The 22,465-nt window shown below is 38.1% G+C and overlaps 1 protein-coding gene across 1 annotated transcript in view; it reads right to left on the bottom strand.

Moving 5' to 3' along the window:
• Brinp1 (BMP/retinoic acid inducible neural specific 1) overlaps positions 1-22,465 on the bottom strand; it is a 180,205-nt gene that overhangs the window by 118,696 nt on the left and 39,044 nt on the right. Inside the window, 2 exon segments of the mRNA XM_005075105.4 lie at positions 14,650-14,732; positions 14,734-14,918. Of these exon segments, the coding sequence (XP_005075162.1) occupies positions 14,650-14,732; positions 14,734-14,868 (218 nt within the window). The 5' untranslated portion in view covers positions 14,869-14,918.

Here is a 22,465-nt window from a genome sequence, read left to right as displayed (position 1 = left end):
CTCCCTAATTCCTCTCTTAGTTACTCTAGAACATGCCATCTCCCTAAGCTTCTAATTCTGGCGCATATCAAAACATCCCAGTCTCTGGTCTAATTATTCTAACACCTGCTTTTCCTCTAAGACTTCAAAACCTCTGACCTTCATTCACACTATATAGTGTCTACCACATCCACCCCTCTTTACATCTGACTTACATCGAAAAATTTAGTCATGTATTTATTTTTAATAATTCCCTTTAAAAATACATTTTAACTTAATATATTATGATACAAGTTTGTAATGATTATATACAGCTTCATGGTTTGACACATGTATATATTTTAGAATGACTATATCAAAGTAACTAGTATGTACATTGTCTAACAGATTTATTTTTGTTGCAGAGACACTTAAAATTTACCTTTTCTATAATTTTCACGCATACTGTAAATTATTGTTAAATATTGACATAATACATAGTAGCAGATTTGGGAACTCATTTCTCTTATAAAAATTAATTTTTCTTTTTTGACTAAGAGTCCTCCAACTCTCACATTCTCAGCCATTGGTAGATAACATTCTATTATCTACTTTTAACAGTTTGGCAATCTTAGGTTCCATACATATAAGAATGTGTGGTATTTGTTATTCTATGTATGGCTTTTCTCACTGACTATAGTGTCATCCAAGTTCATCCATGTGGTAGCAAAGGAGGGTATTAATTTCCTTTTAGAGACTAAATAGTATTTTACTGTGTATACATATATCACGTTTGCTTTATCCATTTGTATATTGTTGGACACAAGTCAGCTCCATGTCTTGGCTACAGTAAATAATGCAGCAATGGAGATGGGATTGTAGATATCATTTTGGCATACTAATTTCATTTCATTTGGCTGCACAGATATATTTAATTATAAGATTTCAGGATCATACTGTAGTTCCAATTTTTATTCACTATTCTCAATTCTCATACCTAATTATCTTTCCATCTCACCTATTGGCAAGTCCCCTCCTATAGAAACCAACACTACCATCACCCATATTCTATTAAAACTTTCAGTTACTCAGAAGAATATCTCATCTTCACAGTCTATGGTCACTATAAATAAGCTGGCACCAACCCCAGCAAAGCCTCCTCTTCTGGAATTTGTGTTTTGTTTTTGTTTTTGATATTTCTATTTCCTTAGTAAGAACCTCCCACCAATCTGCAGTTTGACAACTCCAAATAGCTTCAAACAGTGCATTTTCTGGCTTTCCCAACAACTTTTTTTTTTACTCATAAGGCATCCCAAAGCTGTCAGAGGTCCCTGAAATTCTCACCAAAGGAATCTATTTATTATTAGTTTTTCGTACCTCTCTCTTTCTTTCTTCCTCTTTTTTAACTCAAGGACATGTCTCCTCTAATCCTTTGGCACCTACCTGTATTCTTCTTGCATGCTCAGGAATTGCTTTTTCCAGACTAACCCCACTTTAAACCACAGACTTTTTCTCTCCTGTAAATGCCCCATCCCTCTCCAAAATGAACGGAGAAAAATATCTTCATTTCAGATCTCTACTCCATTCCTGTCTGTACTTCTTTAAAATATAAAAATCAAACCTCCTCTTTATTCTTATGTTTCAGCCCACTGCAATCTAGCATCTGTCCCTAAGATTTTATTTTAAGAACCCTTGACATAATGAAGATTTTTAAATCTGTAAGTCCTTCCTTAGTTCCTAGCTCATATAGTATATGAGAACTCCTGAGAATTGCTTGTTCATGACGTATCCTCTAAGTGTCCCTTTATTTTATATTCTACAATACAAAACACTTAGCCAGCTCTGCAACTTTTAATGTTTTTATTTGCTAATGCTAAATAGACTTTTTCATGAATGAACATATACCCAGGAGCTGTCACTGCAGGCCTGATGACTGTGGATATAATAATATGTTACTAAACTCTGTTTTAAGAGCTCAAACCTTCTCTGCACCTGACTACCAGGTTTCTATCTGGATAATCCACATAATATTAATTCAATATTTTCAAAGTCAACTCGTCGTGTTCAAATATATACAACATCAAAAAATGCATTCTCAAGCTCTTAAAACATCACCTACTCAGTGAAGCAAGTCAACAATGTTCCCCTTTTTCGCACTCACCCCAGAGCTGATGATTCATTGCTGAATGTATAGTTTTGACATTTCCCTTAGGTGATAAGTTTTTGCTCTCAGCCTCCATATTCAAGCACTCACCAAATGCTGACTCTTCTGACTCCTTAAAGTATCTCAGGCAATGATTGCATTCATATAAAATTCTTGAAATGTTAAAAATCATACACATGAAAATCTCATAATAATGGCAGAGTTCAGAGGTGAGGTTGGTAAAAGAGTGAAGTCTGACTTAAGAGAGTTACACAAGGCATCTATGTGGTGACATACCTGCCCAATATCTTGATGTAAGTGACCTCCTTACCATCTTGGAAACTCCTTATCAAGTTAAAACAGTTCAAAATAATATACAGAAATCTCCATTTCTGCTGCTTAATTCCAAGTTATTTCTTTTCTTTTCTAGAGTATATGAAAGCACTTTGTAACCTCCTGATTTTCTTCAATCAGTCCATTCTCACTATTTTAGCAAGAGAGACCTAAGCCCCAGCTAGAAGTTGTGCCATGTTAGTCAGCATCCTCTGAAAGATTAGCTGTTGTCCTGAGTATACAGTTTGCGAACTTTGCACTGAGATGATCCAGAAGAACAACAGGACCTGTCAACAGTTTCAAGGAAATGAGTGATACTTAACCTTCATTGGACCCATATTGGGACACATGCAGCTTTGCATTCAAATATGAAGTACCTTTGTGAAGCTTTACTTTGTACAATTTGAGAATTAGAAAATATTGCACAAAACGAATGGGTAGCATGAAATGAAGGTAGCAAGGGAGATCAAAGTATGTGAAATCATAGCACATAGCTGTGCCTATTTGAGAATTTGGTAAGAATAGTACTCTTCCTTTAGTTTCGCATGCATTATTTTTCTTCAAATAGCCAATAAGCATGCCAGGACATAAACACTTCATTAGGTTGTTGCGTTCTAACCACTTAATAAACAGTTATTAGTCTATGTTTGGCCTAGAGGAGGCAGAGCAAAAGTTTGCTGAAGCAATAAGATCTTGAAATACACTAAGGAATTGTGGGAGCTTTTGCCTTAAGATAAGGTTCAAAATACTTTATATAAAGTGCAAGGGACTCCATGACCTGACTGTGCTACTAACTGCTGGCATGCTAACATATTTTTCTGTCAACTTATACTAAATTACTTGCAGACTTCAGCACAAGTCTTACTTAGAACTCCTTCAAACGCATGTGCGCGCGCGTGCACACACACACACACACACACACAAACACATGCACACACACAATGTAAACATACGTAAACACAAACATAATGAGAGCATTGCAAGACTGATTTTAAAGACCTTTCTTGATATTATTGCCCTACTCCTGGCACTCCTCATACCTAGGGGTCAGTTTAGCTATTTCTTGCATCTTCTCAGCTGTCCTTTGGTGCTGTTGTTGGGTCAATACTGATTTAATGACATTAAAGACTAGCATAGCATCTGCAGATGGTATGAATCAACAAATGCACAGGCATTTCCTTCTTTTCATAAAGTACAGCAACTGCATGCCATCTTTCAACATTGAGCCTCTTCTGTCATTTGTATTCAGTTCCTTTCTTCTAATTCAAAGCACACTCCCCTGTCAATGTGAAATAAAATGGCTGTCATACTAGAAGCATAGAGGGCTGTCACAAACTCTCAGGGAAAGAAGCTGTACTTTGCTGACCCTCTTTGAAAAACAAACCTGCAATTCCATTAAGCAGGGTTATCCCTCCTGCACTAACACACACACACACACACACACACACACACACACACACACACACCTTGAGATGTTGCTGATTGCTGTGAAAGAACACAGGTGAGAAGCCATCCCTAGGGATGTATGGTCTCCAGAACACTCACATCAAAGATAACCTAGCAAGCACCCTGAAGCAAGAACCTGAAGATGAGATGTCACAGACTGCCCCAAGTCACCTGGACTGATTTATTAAAAGTTTGCAAATCATGGAATGTATAATATATTTTGAACTGATATATGTATGCTGATAGCCTGAAGATACCTTGCCATTGTGTTGGCCTCTTATTCTTATCACATGGGACTTCAGAGTTTCAGAAAGTTCTGTCTCTTTGGTCTTCTGTCTCGTCTCTGTGGTTTTGTTAGAAATGTTCACTTGGTCTAAGAATGGTATTCAGTGTACCTTCATAAGTTATCTATGATACAGACCTCATGTTCAGAAAGTTCCAGTAAGATAACTCTGAAAGAGGAGCTGTTTCAGAATCTCCAGGTTTCTGTGTTTCAGTTCTTTATTTTTGCTACGAGTCTTAAATTACTTACATCATGCTCATCATATGTCCTCTTGTTGCACTTCCCAACAACTCTGGGATAATGTCGTTGTTGAAGAAGATGCTGGGGTCCAATGAACTTAAGCCATGTGTTTAAACTTCATAAGAACAGAGTGTAGAGTTCACATAAGCCTAGATACTGACTTCCATAAGGAAGTTTCTGTCCAGATGAACAAGGAATAGTCAGGTAAATATAAAGGATAGAATTCAAATGATTCTCTGGACCAGTGGTTCTCAACAATCCTAAAGCCAAGATCATTTAAGACAGTTCCTCTTGGTTTAGTGACCCCAGCCATAAAATTATTTTTGCTGCTACTTCATAAAATTATTTTTGCCACTGTTATGAATTTTGCTGTAATTATTTTTGGAGACTGAGTATTGCCAAAGGGGTGATGATCCACGAGGATCAATAATCTAGACAATCTGAGAATACGTTTAGAGAGACCAATAATACTTGCACCCAGACAGAAGTCTTTGAGAGCTAAAGAAATTACCTGGAGGCAGAAGTCTGAGAATTCTGGTTGCTCTCATTAGATACAAAGGTAACCAGAAGATTCAGAAAGGAGAATGTATCATGCCCAAGGTACAGAGTATAGAACTGGGAAGGGTGGGCCCAAACATAGCACAGAAAGAAGCCTGCTGAGGTAGTAAGAGGAACCTGTGGTTCCATGGACTTGGTCTTCACTGATAAAAGTTCTGCCTTTCTCTTGAGCTACTCTTATAGCTTTCTTCTCTCTCCCCTTCATCTATCCTTTATTCAGTAGTCAGAGTAATGCTCCAAGTGTGTAACCACTCACATAAGTTTCATATTTTGGAACTTAATATTTCATTAAAAAAACAAAAAAATCTTCTTAACATACTGAATTCAACTAGTAGTGCCCATATGTATGTATGTGTCATGTCATCTACAGGAGGATTGAAAAGTTACCAGTGGTCAAATACCACATAAAGTTGACTTAGTCTCTCCAGGAAGCCTTCATTGGCCAATAGCTCCTCAGAGAGATAATTACAGGGTGTCAGCCCCTCCATACTCCATCCTGTAATTTTTAGCTGGGTTGACGCATGATACTCTTGTGTATGTCACTACCACTGCTGTGAATCCCCAAGGGCAACAGAATACCAGGTCCAGAGGAAAATATATTACAGCACTCTCTGTCCTCCAATACTTACATTCTTTCTTCTTTATCCCCCCTATTCCAAATTATTGACTGAGCCTTTGGCAGTGGGATAGGTGGAGTTTAATGTAGGTCTACCATCTATGATAAAACTTATGCTGAGGACTTTCAACAGAAATTATTCTCTATATTAACCACTACTCAGGGCAATAAGAATCATAAATTTTAGGGATAGAAAGATGAACTATCTTTATAAAGATCTGGGTTCAGTTACCATCACCCACTTGGCAACTCAAAAACATCCAGAGGCACATGCAAAGTACCCACACATATATTCAGGCAGAATTTACGTATATGTGAAATGGATCTTTAATATTTTAAAAGGGTAATAAAAGTTTTAGATTTGTGTTGCTCCCAACTTCAGCCAAAAATGATTCTTTTTTAATTCTTAAGACATGTGAAACACAAATTCTAAGTCTCTGACTTGAATCCATTGCAAATCCATGGCTCAGTCTTCTTCCAAGCCAATATATTACACTATACAGACTCAAAATCAGTGTTTTCCAAATTGTAAAGCCTTTCTTCCATTAGAAGATGTGAGAATCAAATTTGGTAGGCACAAGTATCTTATAAAAGATTCAGAAAAGAAAAAATTATGATGAGTAAATAAAGCAAAATATATCCAAATGTGTCATGTGTGATAAGTAGGTGAAATTTTCTGTAACTGTTCATTTAAAATGCATATTTTTAAAACCTATGTCACTGAGTAGGATTACTGAAAGACAATGTAGAAGATCTTTCATTGCATGAGTCAAAGTCAAAATATATACATAACAAGATACTAGGATAAGCAGCTACATAATAAGACTCTGATAATTACTTGAAAAGTGAAGGATGGTTAAAATGAACTAGCAATCTCAATTCCTGTCCACTGTTGGCTCTAAGACTTGGTTGTTCCATCAAAACCACTGGAAACATATTCTCACAGTCCAGGAGAATTTAATTCCAGGCTTTTTCCTATCTTCTTATATGCCTTAGATGCTTCTCTCACTGACCCAAAACTCCTTGAACACTGGGCACACAACTGTATTGTATTCTCTTCCATTCTTCCTTATGTTTGACACACCAATTCTATAGAAGGTGTTTTTCTGTTCATAATCATAGCTACCATGGCACTGCTCAGAAAGGCAGCTTCCCACATGACACTGGTAATCAGTCATTTGATTCTCAGTCATGGATAAAAGATCTGTGCATCCTTCCCCATTAAACAGTTCAAGGTTAGATCAGCAGGAATTTAGCAAACAGTTTAAAATAGAATAAGTAGTCTGCAGGTGGTACAGAAAAAGATCTCCTATCATTTTTTGTTGTGGGATGTTTGTACACTGTGTACAATGTATTGCTGTGATTGTTGTAATAAAAGGCTGAATGGACAGTAGCTACGCAAGATGTATAGGGAGGACTTCCAGGTAGAGAGAACTTTGGGAAGAAAAAGGCAATACCAAAAGTCCTAAGAGCTTAATTTCTGCTACTAAAGCAGTAATCATTTGGGGGGTCAGTTTAAAAACCCAGTAACAAGCTGTCCCTTGAAGAGAATGGGCAAATAAAATTCCTTTATAGACACTGCTCCTGACTGAAGCTGTAAAATTGTTCTGTAGAGATTTCCATGGTTTGCAACTCATAGAAAATGGCCTAGTAATGACACAGGATCAAAGAGGAAAATCTCAAACAGGTACCAAATTGGTGGCAATAAAACCATCGTTCTTGGAATTGGGAGGTCAATTTTAAATAGTCAACACTGCAGTTTACTTTTGAATTGACATTGTCCAAGAAAAAGTTGTTTGGTATCTTTCTCTATGCGACTCCTTCTAGGGAAAATTATAGGAAATTTGGATCAAGTGAGGGTGGAGATCGCTACCCCTTATGGAGAACCTGAAATCAGTCATAAGAACAAGGAACATTGTACCATATTCATTGTTTTGGAGCCCGCTGAGCATTTTCTAACAAAGAGACAAAAAATATGTTTATTACAAAGGGTCTGAGTTATGTTGTTGTTTTGTTTTATTTTGTTTTTCTGACACAGGTCATATATATCCAACTGAAAGTATCTAAACATCCTGTTTCCTAAAGAATACTTCATTCAGAGCAGGACCTCCCAGAATTCCCAGAATAAAGAATAACTGAAGTGGATGAGAAGTTTTCCTTAACTATGTGTCTAAGTCAAAAAAACAAAATGATTTACCTTCATTTTTGAGTACATGCCACTGACTATGTACCTATACCTGAACATTACAGGAAAAGGCCTTTCCCATTAGCTTCTGCAGCAAGACACATTGAGATCTATCCACTAAAGTGGGGCCTACCTTTAAACCACCCCAACTCAAATTTATGAAGACCCAAATCTAAGGAAATTTATTTTACTATTAGTTTAAAACCTCCCTTTTTATTTTTTCAGAAATACAAGTTTCTTCCTCAACTTCTGGAAACTGATTTTAAAGCTCATATGATAAAAAACTAAAAAAAAAACATAATAATCCCTGTTACAGAAAAAATTAATTGAAGGATCTGATTCCATTCCTGTCAATCAAAGACCAGACTCAGACAAAAATCCCAAAAATTTCACAAGATGATGGGACTTCCAAAATCAGGGGCCACATGCACAACTGGAACCCAGAACAGCACCACTCACTTGGAATAAAAAAGAACATGGACAGCATATAAGACATCTTCCTCATCAGAAGAAAATAAAAGTCAAGGAGATTTGGCCAATATCAGAACATAGTCTAACAGTAATGAAAGTCCTTCCATAACGAACCTGAAGCCTCAATTTCTCCACATATATATCACCATCTGCGAAGCAGCCTAGCATGGGTAAGGATACAATTTATTGTATCAGACTTGCCTATTACTTTACATTTTCTGGCATGAATTAAACATTTACCTTGCATAAACTATATGAATGCAGATAATAGCAAAAGAAATTGCAAATAATTATTGTAAAGACCAGTGGCAATCATTTTGCCAGTAAGCACAGTACAATGTTACACACTGAAAAGAGAAATGTTAATATTTTTAGTTATTTTCTTCACCATTATTATACATAAGAATCATTGTTTTCACTAAGTTAATTATGAAGTTCTTTTTCCAGAAAATGCCTTCTCATATCATGCAGACTAATAATTCCCACACCAATAGAGATACTGTCCTATCACCAAATGTCAAGGCTGCACTCAGAATCAGAGGTTCCAGACTTCCTTCGAAGTTCAACTATAATCTGTTGAATGAAACAGTGCTTGGCTTCTCTTTCACATTTACCTTTGTGAAAGTTTCCTGAGTTCAGGGGCACTGTCTAATACCTTGTGTATCCCTGATTCCCTCACGCAGAACTTCGGCCATATTTGATTTCTCACTGTACATCCACGAGTGAGTGCTGAGTTAGGAACGCTCCTCATTCATCTTAGAATCAAACACCCATATCCATCCATTCATTCAATGAACTTTACCACAAAACCTATTAAAAATATTTTGTGTGAAAGACATGAAGGAACACCAGGACCACATAATACAGCTGAGATTCACACAATTCTGAAATAGATAGGGAAGACAGGCAATTAAATTTGGTTTACCAATATGTGATTTATATCCAACATTCAGGCACATATACTAAACTTAAAGACAGGATCAGCATAAGCCACAAACCACTTCCATTGAAACCGTCAGGGAGAGCTACTCAATGAAAAAGAAACCACCTTAGCTACAGCACAGTGAGCATATTTACCACTGTGCTCCCTCTGACCCAACTCTTCAGAATTAAAATGCACAGTGGTACTATAATTTTCCTACCAAATCAATATTTGAAATTAATTAAGTGGTAGGTAGAAGCAAGTAAGCCGGGAGTTCAAGGCTAATCTCCACCATACAGTGAATTAGAGGCCAGAATAGATCATGTCTTAAAAATAAATAAACACTGACCTTCCTGCTTCACCCCTGAAAAAGAAAAAAAGCAACAAAAAATCACTTTTGAAATAAATGGCTACATTCACAGCAAATTTATAGATATCAAAATCTATAAACAGTTAACAGAAATGCAATGCAAAAAAAATCATTAAGAACTTAATCAACTACCCCAGCATCTCTGGAGCAGAAGACAGACCTCAAATTTTCTTGTTCTTTCTTCTATAAAATTCCTAGCACAGCATACTCAATACTTCTTTTCTTCATCACAACTATACCAGACACTTAATTCCATCTCAGTTTTATAGATGAGAAAAGTGAGCCTAGGAAATTGTAGAGCATCCACAGTCAAAACGAGTCCCTTTGACTAGGTAAGCAGCCAAGCAAATAAGAAGCAGAGGCAGACAACAGAACAAATTCAGGTCTTACGTTCTGGAGTGTCAGAAACTTTTTTTTGTATCGTAGCTTGGAGGCTCCCAAGTGTGTGATAGGATCAGCCAACTCACTCACTGAAAATATGGGACAGGGTCACAGTTTTCCCCACAAGGTAGTTGTGAGTAGTTAGTAACTACCCCTCTTATGCTCCTGAGCTGAAGTTAAATAGGTTATTTGAATTATTTTATTATAATTTATAGCTACAATTTAAACTTTACAAAGTATTTTCTTTTCTTTCTTTTTTTTTTTTAGTTTTTTTGAGACAGGGTTTCTCTGTATTGTTTTGGAGGCTGTCCTGGAACTCGCTCTGTAGACCAGGCTGGTCTCGAACTCACAGAGATCTGTCTGCCTCCCAAGTGCTGGGCTTAAAGGCATGCACCACCAATGCTCAGCACAAAGTATTTTCAAATAGTCTGCATGTTCTTTATGAGTTCACCTCTCAAAACAAAGTTTATAGAGCAGAGCCAATTCTTTTTTCTTTAAAGGAGAAGGTAGAGTATACAAGAGGCTATTGCTACCCTTTCTGTGGTTAGTCTTTGCTTATTCCCTTTATCCTCCTCTATCATTTGTATCTACACTAAACTCAGTGAAAGAGTAGGTACTAGATATACATGCTTCATTTTCCTGATTGCTTTTGGTCATCTCCAAGTTTCGAGCTAAAAAAACCAAAACAACTAACTGAGACTTCAAAGACAATACATCTTGCGTGCCCAGACTCTACATCCAGCTTCTTCCCTTCAGGGACTTGCTATAATATTAAGATGGCAAAACTTCATGGAATATGGAATTTCAGAGATGGAAAAGGTCTTGAAGACTACTTAGTTAACTTATCCATTGGCCATATAGGGAAAGTTCCTCAAATCGTTGTATTACATCACCAAAGAATAAAGAAACAAGAGAACTAGAAAATGTCAAGGTTCACTGACTTAGTTGACAATTCTACTACTATACCTTTGTATATTTGAGAGACAAATGCACAAATAATGTTTAGCCTTATAAACCTCACTAAGCTCTAGTCTATAGCCCTATAATTCATACTGCCTGAAGTGACACAGTATTTACCTCACAAACTAAAACCATTGCATGCACACATCTAATGGCACTTCTTTGTAAACACACCGGCATGAGCTCTTCACTGATTTTAACAGAACTCACACTGCCACTGGGAATGACTCTGTAACATGACTCTACAATGTATAGGCAAAATCTGTGCACAGGGAAGAAGATGACTTTTCTTTTTCCTTTTGTAGCTTCTAAGTGACCCTTGGTAGTAGCCTAGACTCTGGAGAGGAGGGAACTGACTGAGACTTCAGGGCTCATTTCTGAAATGCTTTATAACAGTACATGGAAAGGTTTTAGGGTAGCTCTTCCTTTAGGAAGCAATATCAATCTTAGGCATTCGTGTCAGCATACAGCAAAAAACACATGCACATTGCAAACTGCTTTAATGTTTCAGCAAAGCGGCATGTAGAAAGGAAACAGAATCAACTGACAATTGACTCAGTGACCATGAGCTAGTGGGTGCTTCCTCTGACCTGCAACTGGATGAGCAGACATCTCTGTGGATCCATTTGTATGTGTTTTCATGCACAGATTACCCCAAGTGTTAAATAACCAAAAAACACAGACTTAATTACATTCTAGAAATATCAATCCTGGATGTTTTCTTCATGGCTCTTAATATAAGTGTGTGCACACATGTGGTTAATCAATGTCACTCTCTACTCTGAGAGAAAGGGCAGTGTTTATTGTGCATATTATTTTACCATCTTCCTTAAACATAGTGCTGGGTCTATAACAATTTCTTAATAATTATTTCAGGATTAAATAAAGAAAAAACAGAATAACTAGATGACCAAGGGCTTGGCTTCAGGGTAGAACGCTATCATTTAATTACCCATGTTACCTTAGTTAAATCTCACATTTAATTTTAGAGCTAAAAAAATCTTAGTAATCAGTTCACTGAATGACTGAAAAATTTGTTTAAATGTTGGATTCCATCCCATAACAGAACCCATGTGTGAAACAATATTAAAGCAGATGCAAGCCTTCTCTTTATGGATGTGAAGGGCAGAGAGTCCTGCCTGGTCAGCCGTTTTGGTCTTCTTATCATACTACAGTGGTTTCTATGGCTACCTAAATCAGTAATCAGCAATTCACACAAGCACAGGTTGAAAATCACTAATGTGAATTACCTCTAACTTTTGGTAAATGTGGAAGGTGGTATAAAGAGACAAAGACAGGATCCTCTAGTATACAGATACAGATAAATGGAACTGTACACAGATAAATGAAACTGTCACCCAGCTGCCGGTAGTTCTAGCACATTCATTGGGATGGCTATGGACTAATAATCATAGTTGGTTTCAAGTCCATTTTCTAACTTTTCTTGACTATAAGACTTTGTTCAAGTCACTCATGAAGTGGTCTTTTGAAATGGGAAGAAAAATAGCCAAATGACCCCAACATGGAAAGTGTCCATGAGAGGCTCAAATGAAAGACAAAGTTATACATCAAATAAAGTTTTTTTTATAAAAAACAGACAGAACTAGATGTTCAGATCTCAAAGATTTATGTCATGCCCCATCTTCAACACTTCAAAGCTCAAAATATCCTGGATCAAGCATTTCAGAGACTGTCACATCCTCTCCAGCAACCAACACATACTCATAATCCTTGGCTTATGCATGATCATAAAACAGCAATAGCTGTACTCTGCTAGAAATAGTTTTAAGGATCAAAATTTGAAACAAGGCAGTTAACTATTACTCTCAGGTGGTTTAAGTATAGTTCTCCCAAGAGGAAGCCTTTTGAATCAATCATTATGTTAGAGTTCTGACTTTTTCTTTCAAGAGTAGAAATGTCAACAAGTTTTTCATATTTGTACTCAGATTCCACATTTTGTGCACTCTATTTTCATTTTTCTTTATATGTTACCTTTCCCTAGCAGTTCAATGATTGTTTTCTATTCTTCGGGGTGCACAGAAAGTTCATCATGAAATGACTCATATGCAGCACTGCTATGTCAGACCTCAAGACCTTGATGGGACAATTTTCACAGGATAAGCGTTTTCACCTGGTTGAAATTTCAAACACTCACTCATCTCCAGTAATCAGGACCATAGAATGTCTTGGCTACTTTCTATATCAACCACTTGGGAGGCCTAATGTCTACATTCAGGCCTTGCTCTCTGTAAGTCAACATTGTCCTTCTACTATACTTTCTTGCTTTCTTATTCTAATTGTTTCAGCAATACTAGAATTTGCATTTTCTTTCTGGACATTAAGACAAAAGTTGCCGAGTGTTTTTTACATTTCTTCAATGAAAATGCAGCACTCATGGTATGTTTATGATAACAACCATATCACAAATGAAAACCTGAACATCAATGATGTGAATGGATGCTATACATGTTTGTGCATATGGGTGCACACAAACATGATTATATAACATTATAGGAGATCCCAGTTATATAAAGAATTATACAATTCAAGGTAATGAAAAAATAGAGGAATGCATTTTAATTGAAAATGGTTTATAATTAATGCAGAATAAATCTAGCATTTTGAAGATATGTCAAGGATATTACAGATAAGTAGAACATGGAACCTAAGAAAAGTAGATGAAGAAAGTACTTCTGGTGGTTGAGGATCAGAAAACAGCACTGCAAAGTACAGCACTTATTTTCCTGAATATTTTGAACTAAAAATCTGTCATTCTCTCCTGCCTTCCTATCTCTTGTCCCTCTTTGTCCCCCAAATCATCAAGGAGAATTCTCCCTAAAGTTAATTCACATGTCTACAGATAGATTCTCTCAAAAGTAGCCCAATGGTTATGAATCTTCTTCCCCAGAAATCCCATCACCAGATGACAGTAGCTCACAGGACAGGGCACACTAGCCCAGTTATATTCTATCACAAGCTATTGCCTTTGTTTTGGTTGGATGCTCTGCATTTTATCTGCACCATTCAATTTCCCACTTGCTGCTTTTCTCCTGAGAGTTCTCTCTGTAACTCAGGATGCTACAAAAACTTCAGTCATCTGTTCCTTTGCCATGTCTCCTAATTTGCATGACTAATACCATGTGTATGCAAATAATTCAAATTGTTTTCTCTTTTTATCTGTCTACTATGTATGTACAATGTAGACTCATTTACTGAGTCTTCAAAAGGCCATTCCAGTTCAGAACTTGGTCGCTTTGGGGGGCCAAGTTCAGACTTGCTTTAAAAAAGGTTGCTCAGTGAAAGTCTCTATGAAAAATTCATGAATATATTTGGGTAGAAAACTAGATTCATTAATAGTATTTTCAAAACAGTAGGATTGTCATGACAATGGATACAGGTAAACAAAGGGTTAAACGTAAATTCTATAACTTTTGAAATAGTTTCTTTAGGCACCATTACTTAACCTAGTTTCAACTCAGTTACCGAAGCAACTGAGTAAAGCAGAGAAAAACAATCAAAATCTATATCAGATGAATACAAAGTAAAATGAGATACTAGAACAAGAGTCATCTCATGTGCATTAGTACTCAATAAATATTGGTTGTTTGGACTCATCATATTAATATTTTATGCAACACTGAATACATTCAATTAATAGCCTTTAAGGAGGTCACTGTCCCTTGTCCTAGAATTTTCTTCGCACAGCCAGATGTCAGACAATGTCTGGTCTCTCCAAAGCACAACAGAAATGAACGGCAAGGGCTCTCTTAGCCTAAATCATACCTGTATATTTTATATCTGGTTGTAAATCCTTGACGGTGTCTTTCCACAAAGGATAGGTAGCTCCTGGAGTGGTGGAAAGGCCCCCCTGTCTGAAATAAGCCAATCAAATTCCTTGGAGACATGTTGATCTGTCCCAGCTGGCTCCTGGTGGGAGGGCTGCACTGAGATACGGCCCCATACAAACAGGAAGTAGAGGAGCTCAACAAACCTCCAGTTCATGCTTTTCTGCCGGCCTTTTTCCTCTCATTCTTGCTCCATTCTGTGGAGTCCTGTAGAGAAAAGGATCAAGAAAAAAGAAAGGAGAAAGGGGGGGGGGGGGGAGAAAGTGAAAAGAGAAACAGGAGTTTAACATATCTTCATTAGCAGGTCATCAATAGAAAGTTTTAATGCTTATGAAATCATTACTGCTTTGTTAAAAGTAGAGGACCTACGGTGACTGGGGACACATAGTATTACTTTGCTTTGATGTTCACATGCAGTATGAAGGTATGCAAATTACATAGGCTATGGAGCATAATTTCCTTACATGTCTAAGGGCCTATATCTCAATCCTTGGTATATTACAAATATCCAGGTATATATGTTGCAAGTATGAAAGAAACAAATTAATGCACTAACAGAGTCTAATACACACAGGTAGGATTATGGGACAGAACTCATGTTTGTCCCATGTTCTGTCTTAACCAGAAACCTGTGTCTCATTACTGAGACTTGATGAGCAGTAGTGATGTTTTCTTCCTTTATACCATAGGTAGGAACACACTAGTACTTGTACTCTTTTTGTCTGCTCAGCTGAATGTCCAAAGTCTTATGATGATCAGCAATCTATTTTGGGTAGATACTTTAAGATGAAGAACTCTTACAACTGGTGAAAGTCTAAAGTCTACAGTCTAAAGTCTACACAGCTCAATGGAATCTTTTTGGATATAAACTTTATTTAAATTAGAAACAATCTTATTTTACGTATCAATCCCAGTTCCTTCTCCCTCCCCTCCCCCAATGTCCCCCACCAATCTCCCTATACCGTCCCCCATCAAAATGGGACCCAGTCTACCTCATGATCCAGCAATTCCACTCTTAGGCATATACCCAAAGGATACACACTCATACAACAAGGGCATCTGTTTGACTATGTTCATAGCAGCATTATTTGTAATAGCCAGAAACTGGAAGTAACCTAGATGTGCCTCAATTGAAGAATAGATACAGCAAATGTGGTACATTTACACAATGGAGTACTACTCCGTGGAAAAAAAAACAATGGTATCTTAAAACTTGTAGGCCAATGGATGAGTTAGAAGAAACCATCCTAAGTGACTCAATGGATTCTTTCTGGATCCTCAAGGAAGTTTTTGAACAGTCTATTCATTCATTGGTACCTTTAACCCTCAGTAAATCCCCAATCTCTTTAGTTGGACAATGTCACGGCACTATGGCACTATATTGGACAAAATTTCCAGTTCAAAAAAGACTTTAGAGGGGTAGAATCTTTTTTATTGAGGAAAATCAAAGCTAATAGCAGGAATTTTCCAACTTTCAGAAGATGTAAAAGTTTAATTTTGTGACCTCGTTGGTAGTCAATGCAAGCCTAACAAATTGCTGCTTGTCCCACCATTTGCCACATTCCACATGGTAAAAGTAAAACATATTTAAGTTGTATCATTTATAAACAACATTGTTTCAGGCAAATTATTTTGTTTGTCTTCTTTTACTCATCTATAAAATGCAATTAATGAGGCTACATGCACCAGAATTAACAAGGTGATTGAATCACACAGGGCAGAGTGTTCCCTCCAAGCCCTCCCCAAGGCACAGAACAAATGCTCACTACATGGCATAAATGATAAGGAAAATTGTCAGAATTGATATTAATGATATTAATGCTGTCAGGCACTGAGATGCATGTAGCTCAATGGTAAAGGACTTACTGCAACCATTGACTTGATGTTGTCAACTTGATTATCTTCTAGGAAATATTTTTGTTCACCTTTTTCTTACATCTAAATGAAGCCCAATTTAGCCTTGAAAGGCCCTTGAGGTGGTTCCTTTAAAAAGCTGTTGTTCTATTCTGTCCACTCAAGTCTATTTGCTCATTTTCTAAAACTCTATGCCAGTGCCTATTGTCTTTCATAACACCTCTGTGTTTTATGTGTGTCTTGTTCACTGGGCCGTGAGCCCTTAACTGGCTAGAAGCTTTACAAAGCTGTATCTTATCTTGGCTTGCTTTGTGACTTGGAACAGTCACAACCCCTCACTAGGCCTCTGATTTCTATGGATATCACTTAAAACTATGATGAGGACACACACATTTTGTGAACTGTAAAACCTATGCACATGATTAAGTATACCTTATTTGGTGATTTGTCCAGTTGAATATGGGAGGTCAGCAATGCTAGATAAGAAGAAATCACAGAGGACTGCATGTTCCTGCACAACTCAGTATTTCCCTCGATTGCTCAATTGCACCATTTTATAATGAGATGCCACAAAAATCTGCCTGTTGTTGCAAGTCCCAGCTGTCAGGGTAAGGGAGGAAAGTATGTGTGCTGAGTGTGAGATGGAAAAAAACTGAGGCCTGAAGTTTTGTTCAGAGCCTAAAACAAAGCTCTACATGTCGAATGCAGAACTGTATCAGCCCCACAGCTGCCAGGATTGTCTGCCAGAACCCACCAGAGTGATAAGGAGGATATGGTATAGGAATGATCATTTGGAGGACCCTGGAGTGAACAGCAACAAACTGTAATCACACTGTGCTACCCATACAGACATCCCTGGAGAGCCTGCTGTGATTGGGTGTGAATGGAGGCCTGTGAGAGAATACTTAACTGTTATTGAGAGGAAACAGGATGCAGAGTAGTGCAGCTTGCAAAAGGTTATATATCTAACACTGGAATGGTGTGTGTGTGTGTGTGTGTGTGTGTGTGTGTGTGTGTGTGTGTGTCAGAGACAGAGAGAGACAGACAGAGGGAGAGGGAGAGAGAGACAATTCATCCTGTAATCCTGGGTGTAGCTAAATTGTCTAATCCAGTTATTCACAAGTAGTTGTCATTATTGCCCTAGGCATGTCTTTGATTGTCACAATTTCACAACTGAAGGAGTGCTCTTGATATCCAATGGATAGAAGCAAGGGTTGTTACTAAACACCCAGGCATATACTGGTTAGCTCCTTACAGTGACACTGGATGTTAGATATCAATGGTTCCAAATTGAGGCTCTCATTAATTTAATTTTACTATGACCCCAGCAGCGTGCAGTGACTCCTGTCTTTTAGCTTCTGTTAAGTAGCTCTAGTTTCTACAATAGTTTTGTCTGGGTAATGGTCCACATGCCTCTTAGTTTTGAATGTCTATGATAATCTACATTACAGGATTTTGTGAAGTTAGAAAAATCATAGTAGGGCAGGGAATACAGCTCAGTCGTTGAGACTTACTTGGTATGTATTAAAATTTGAAATCAATCTTCAGTACTGGAAGAAAGGAAAAGGAAAAGAAAAAAAGAAGAAGGAGGAGGGGGAGCATCTTCCAATAAACCACATTCTCAGCCTTGAGCAATATGAGAATTTGAATTCGGGTCACCAGCACCCTTGTAACAAAAAGAAAACAAAACGACAGCCATGATGAAACAAATGTGGCCATGTGAGCATATAAACTCAGCTCTGGGAAGCAGAAACAGAAAGATTCGAGGGCTTGCTCGTCAGCCATCCTAGACAATCAGTGAACTTCCTGACTCAGTGAGAGAGCCTATTGAAAAAAACCAATATGGAAATTGATAGGGGAAGATAATCAGCTCCACACATTCAGCTTCCTTCACTCTGCCTCATAGCTCAGTGGAGCCGTTGTCCACGTTCCTCCTGCTTCTGCAATCTACAAACAATAGCTGTACTACAAATAGAAATCCCTGTTCTCCGGAACCGTGGCTGGCTCCTGAGACACAAATCTTAAAGATAGCCCTCGGAATCTTCCACAATGAATCTGAGAATAGTTGATCTTCTGAAAGGTAAATCAAAGGGATTCTTGCCACTGGGGTTTAGAGCCTAAGCCTTAAGGGCTAGATGTAGGCAAAGTGACCTTTTCAATACACTAGTTGCCCTAGAGAGCTGACACAGGCTGAGACATAATGAACACTTGATGACCGTGGCTGAACAGGAGTGTTGATATGCCTGCAATGCTATGAAGTGAATCAAGTTCAGCACCTACACAGCCTGTTTTCTAACTGCTGTACTCCAAATTATTCACATCAGAGCCACACACACACACACACACACACACACACACACACACACACACACACAAAGAAAAATATAACAACAGCACTTCCCCAGCAGCCAATACCAAGTTTATTCTTTGGAGTCTACATGGATTACTGTGCCAGGGTTCACATCCTGGACACGAGTGTAGGAAAGAATGTCCCTACCCCTGCCTCAAGATTCCCTGAGGACCAGGGTCAATAATTACATCTGAAGGCGGCACATAGCCCCTAATGGCTCCAGCTGAGCCAGTCTGGTGGTCTCATCAAGGCTTTTACATCCAAATCTGGGTCTTCAGCCAAAATGTCTCAGTGACAGGAAGACCTACAAACTGAAAGTGTGTGGCTATGCTAATTAACTCCCCTGAGTTTTGGTTTCTTGCCTCTTTTAGAGTACAGCTAGGAATGGAATAGGATGTTTTAAATGTAGCTATTTCAGCTCAGGGGACAGCTGAATCGTACAACCACTGATATACCATTCACATTCTGAGTGGAGGTCTGTGACCACCATAACATACTTACCAAAAAAGCAGCCAAATTTTACTTAGAGGGATTCTTACCCTCTCACCCACATCATAGCATGAAGTCTTTAAGATAGGAGTTAGATTTGAGTGGAAGTTGGTGGTGCAGAGCCCTCCCACCTACTCCCTAAACTCCTCAGGGGTTGAAAAGGGGAGAGAACTCCTCCACCCCCAGATTTGACAAGGACAACTCCACCAGCACGCTAAATGTGCCCTACAGCTTCGGGAACCATGGTAGAGTGCTGCCTAACTCATGCCAGAGAATTCTAAAAAAAGAATGCTAAAGAGAGGAGTTGAAAGAGGCAGGCTGAAACCTGGCAGAAGAGCAGGGAAATGACTGCCTAAGGCATGGGTAAAAGGAATGTGCAGCCTCCTCCTTTCCATGGATTAGAGATGGGCCACATGATAAAGATCGTCAGGAAGGTTAACCAGCACCCTGCCCCAGAGCAGCAATGAGTCCAAGTACAAGGAAACTAGAATGGTGCAATGCAGCTGAGAAGAGATATATTTGCCTACATCAAAACAAACAGTAGCAAGAGAGCTGAGAGAAGCAAAGCAGCTCAGACACTTCAAAGGTGTTGTTAACGATGGGTTCAGACTGCTGGACGTGGTGATATCAGGACTTAGGAAATGAACACAGAGTCTAAAGTACTGAGCCAGGCTGCAGTATGGCAGCAATGCTAGTTGAGAGTTCAGAGTGACAAAACCATTTTATGAAAGAGAACTAGCCATGTAAGGGATGTCTGTCTTCCTAACTTGTTTATTCTTGATGAAACCCTGTGTCCTAAGGACATCAAGAAGTCAGACAGGTTGAGTACAGTGAGTGATCTTGCAAGCAACAGAAGACTCTGAGTAGTGAAATTTCTGCTAATAAGATTATTTATTTGCAAATATTCTGTTATAGTGAGATACAAATTTGCCAAAAATAGCAGAGACTCTAAGCACCAAGAATGACCTTGCTTGAGACTATCAGTGTCAGAGTCCTGGATCCTGGCTTCTGTCTTAGCTCCAGATGAGGACCTCTGCCTAAAAGGTGTACACTTGCAAGTGAGCTTTGCTGAGTGGAGGCACCTGGACATCTGGTTCAACTTAACTAAGCAGCTTACACCTTCCCCTTTCTCTCCACAGTTCCTGCCAAAAGTCCTTTAAGAAGGCTCTAGACAAAGAGCTGAGGGTTGTTCTAGTCCCTACAACCTACCCTGCAATATGAGACCTGGGAAGTCTCCCTTTCTTTTAAGTGTCCTATAGTAAGAATATTCTTTCTAAAGCTTACCTACCCTGATCAAGGAACTCCAGTCTTTCAGATTATAACAAAGGAACCAAAAAGCCACTTGTCTGACTTTGGAGGCCCTTAAGTTCCTAGGACTTTAGTTCCCCAAGCTAAGCAAAAGAGCTGTAAAAAGATCTACCAGTTTCAAAATCATTCCAATATCCCTATATTATTTCAAGATTAATGTTTGAACATAGGAAATAGAAGTGAACTAAACTGTTTTAACATGTATGTGTGTGTGTGCATGTGTTTAATGACCCATACATGACACTGCATACAAGTAGAAGTCAGAGAACAACCTAAAGGGGTCAGTTCTTTCGATCCACTATGTGGAATCTAAAGATGGAACTTAGTTCATCAGACATGCAGCATTCCCCCTTACCGTATGATCCATCTTGCCAGCCCAAGAATTATTTTAAAAGTAAACTTAAAATGCCCAATGTTCTCTGAATTTTTGTTAAACTATCAGGAGAAATGTTATCTCAAAAAGATTTAAACAGTAAAAGTCAAACATGACACAGATTTGTTTTTGTTTTCCCTGTCTTATATATCCTGTTTAGCCAAAGTAAAGGTTTCATATAAAACACAACTCAAAGCCCATTTCATTGTGAAAGCCTCACTAACTCCAATTACAATTTGCTAATCAAGACATACAAGGTAAGAAAAAACTATTAGAAATTATGACAAATAAGTTTATTGCCAGTTTTCAAGTTTCACCCAAATATCAAATAGTCACAAGCCACCAAAGGCACAGGACTGTTGAACATAGTCTTGGTAGCATGCAGTTAAAAGGTACTCTTTATATGTGCTGAGTGTTACATAGCTGAGAGTTTTCTTATCTGTTACTAAAGCAATAGGCATGAGGCTTAAAATTAACCTTTATCCTCCAAAACAACAGCTATGGATTGGCAATAATAGGATCATCTTGAGGCAGTGTGAACAAGAAAATAGCAGTAGACTACAGAGGGCCAGCTTCACTACAACAGTATGCCAAAATAGTATCGGATCATATTTGCCAATAGCTGGACAGGCCACTCAAGATATTCAGAAAGACAAGATACATCGTACTTTAACATTCATGTTATTAATGCTGACCTCTACTTAAATAGCTGTTGAAAAAAGAGAAAATTGAGCTAGTTAAGCAATTTATGTAAAAAGCTTATATGCTTAGTCATAAGAAAGTATATTCTCCCTTTTTTGGTTGTGAACTTTAGCTTTTAATGACTGTGCCCCAAAGTCATTTTTCAACTAAATGTTACATTTATTGTGAAAATGGTTTAGAAACCAATGGAATGAGTACCAATTATTATAATTTGTATACTTTGTATTATATGCTTCATCAACTTTTCTAGAAAATCTCAGGGATTTCTCAAACATAAGCTATTCCAAACTAATCATACCATTGCCCTATCAAACATGATCTCTGTCCCAATGACACACCCAATCCCTCAAGCCATCCCTTTGAGAAGCTTGGGACTCTTGTTGACTTTCGTCATCATGTCTCTATCCCACCAACATGCATTCTTTCATACTCATCCCCTTCATGTGCCAATAAAGCCTCTTCCTGTCATCTCAGTAAGCTCAGGCTGATCCTACTGTTCTTCCCCTCAGAAACGTGACTTCTCCATGTACATTTATCCTGTTGGAATATTCCTACCACAGACATCCAATGACTGACTACCTTTCTAGCCTAAGCACTGGTAGCCAGTGAGAAGGTATCTATCTATACTGCTAAGTACAGCTAAGCAATAGCACTCCTAATGGAACATCTTAAACTAGC

This window comes from Mesocricetus auratus, unplaced genomic scaffold (assembly GCF_017639785.1).
Source record: "Mesocricetus auratus isolate SY011 unplaced genomic scaffold, BCM_Maur_2.0 Super-Scaffold_100014, whole genome shotgun sequence".
NCBI classification, from domain to species: Eukaryota; Metazoa; Chordata; class Mammalia; order Rodentia; family Cricetidae; genus Mesocricetus; species Mesocricetus auratus.
The sequence above is the reverse complement of the archived record's forward strand: the minus strand, read 5'-3'. Positions and strand labels throughout refer to the sequence as shown.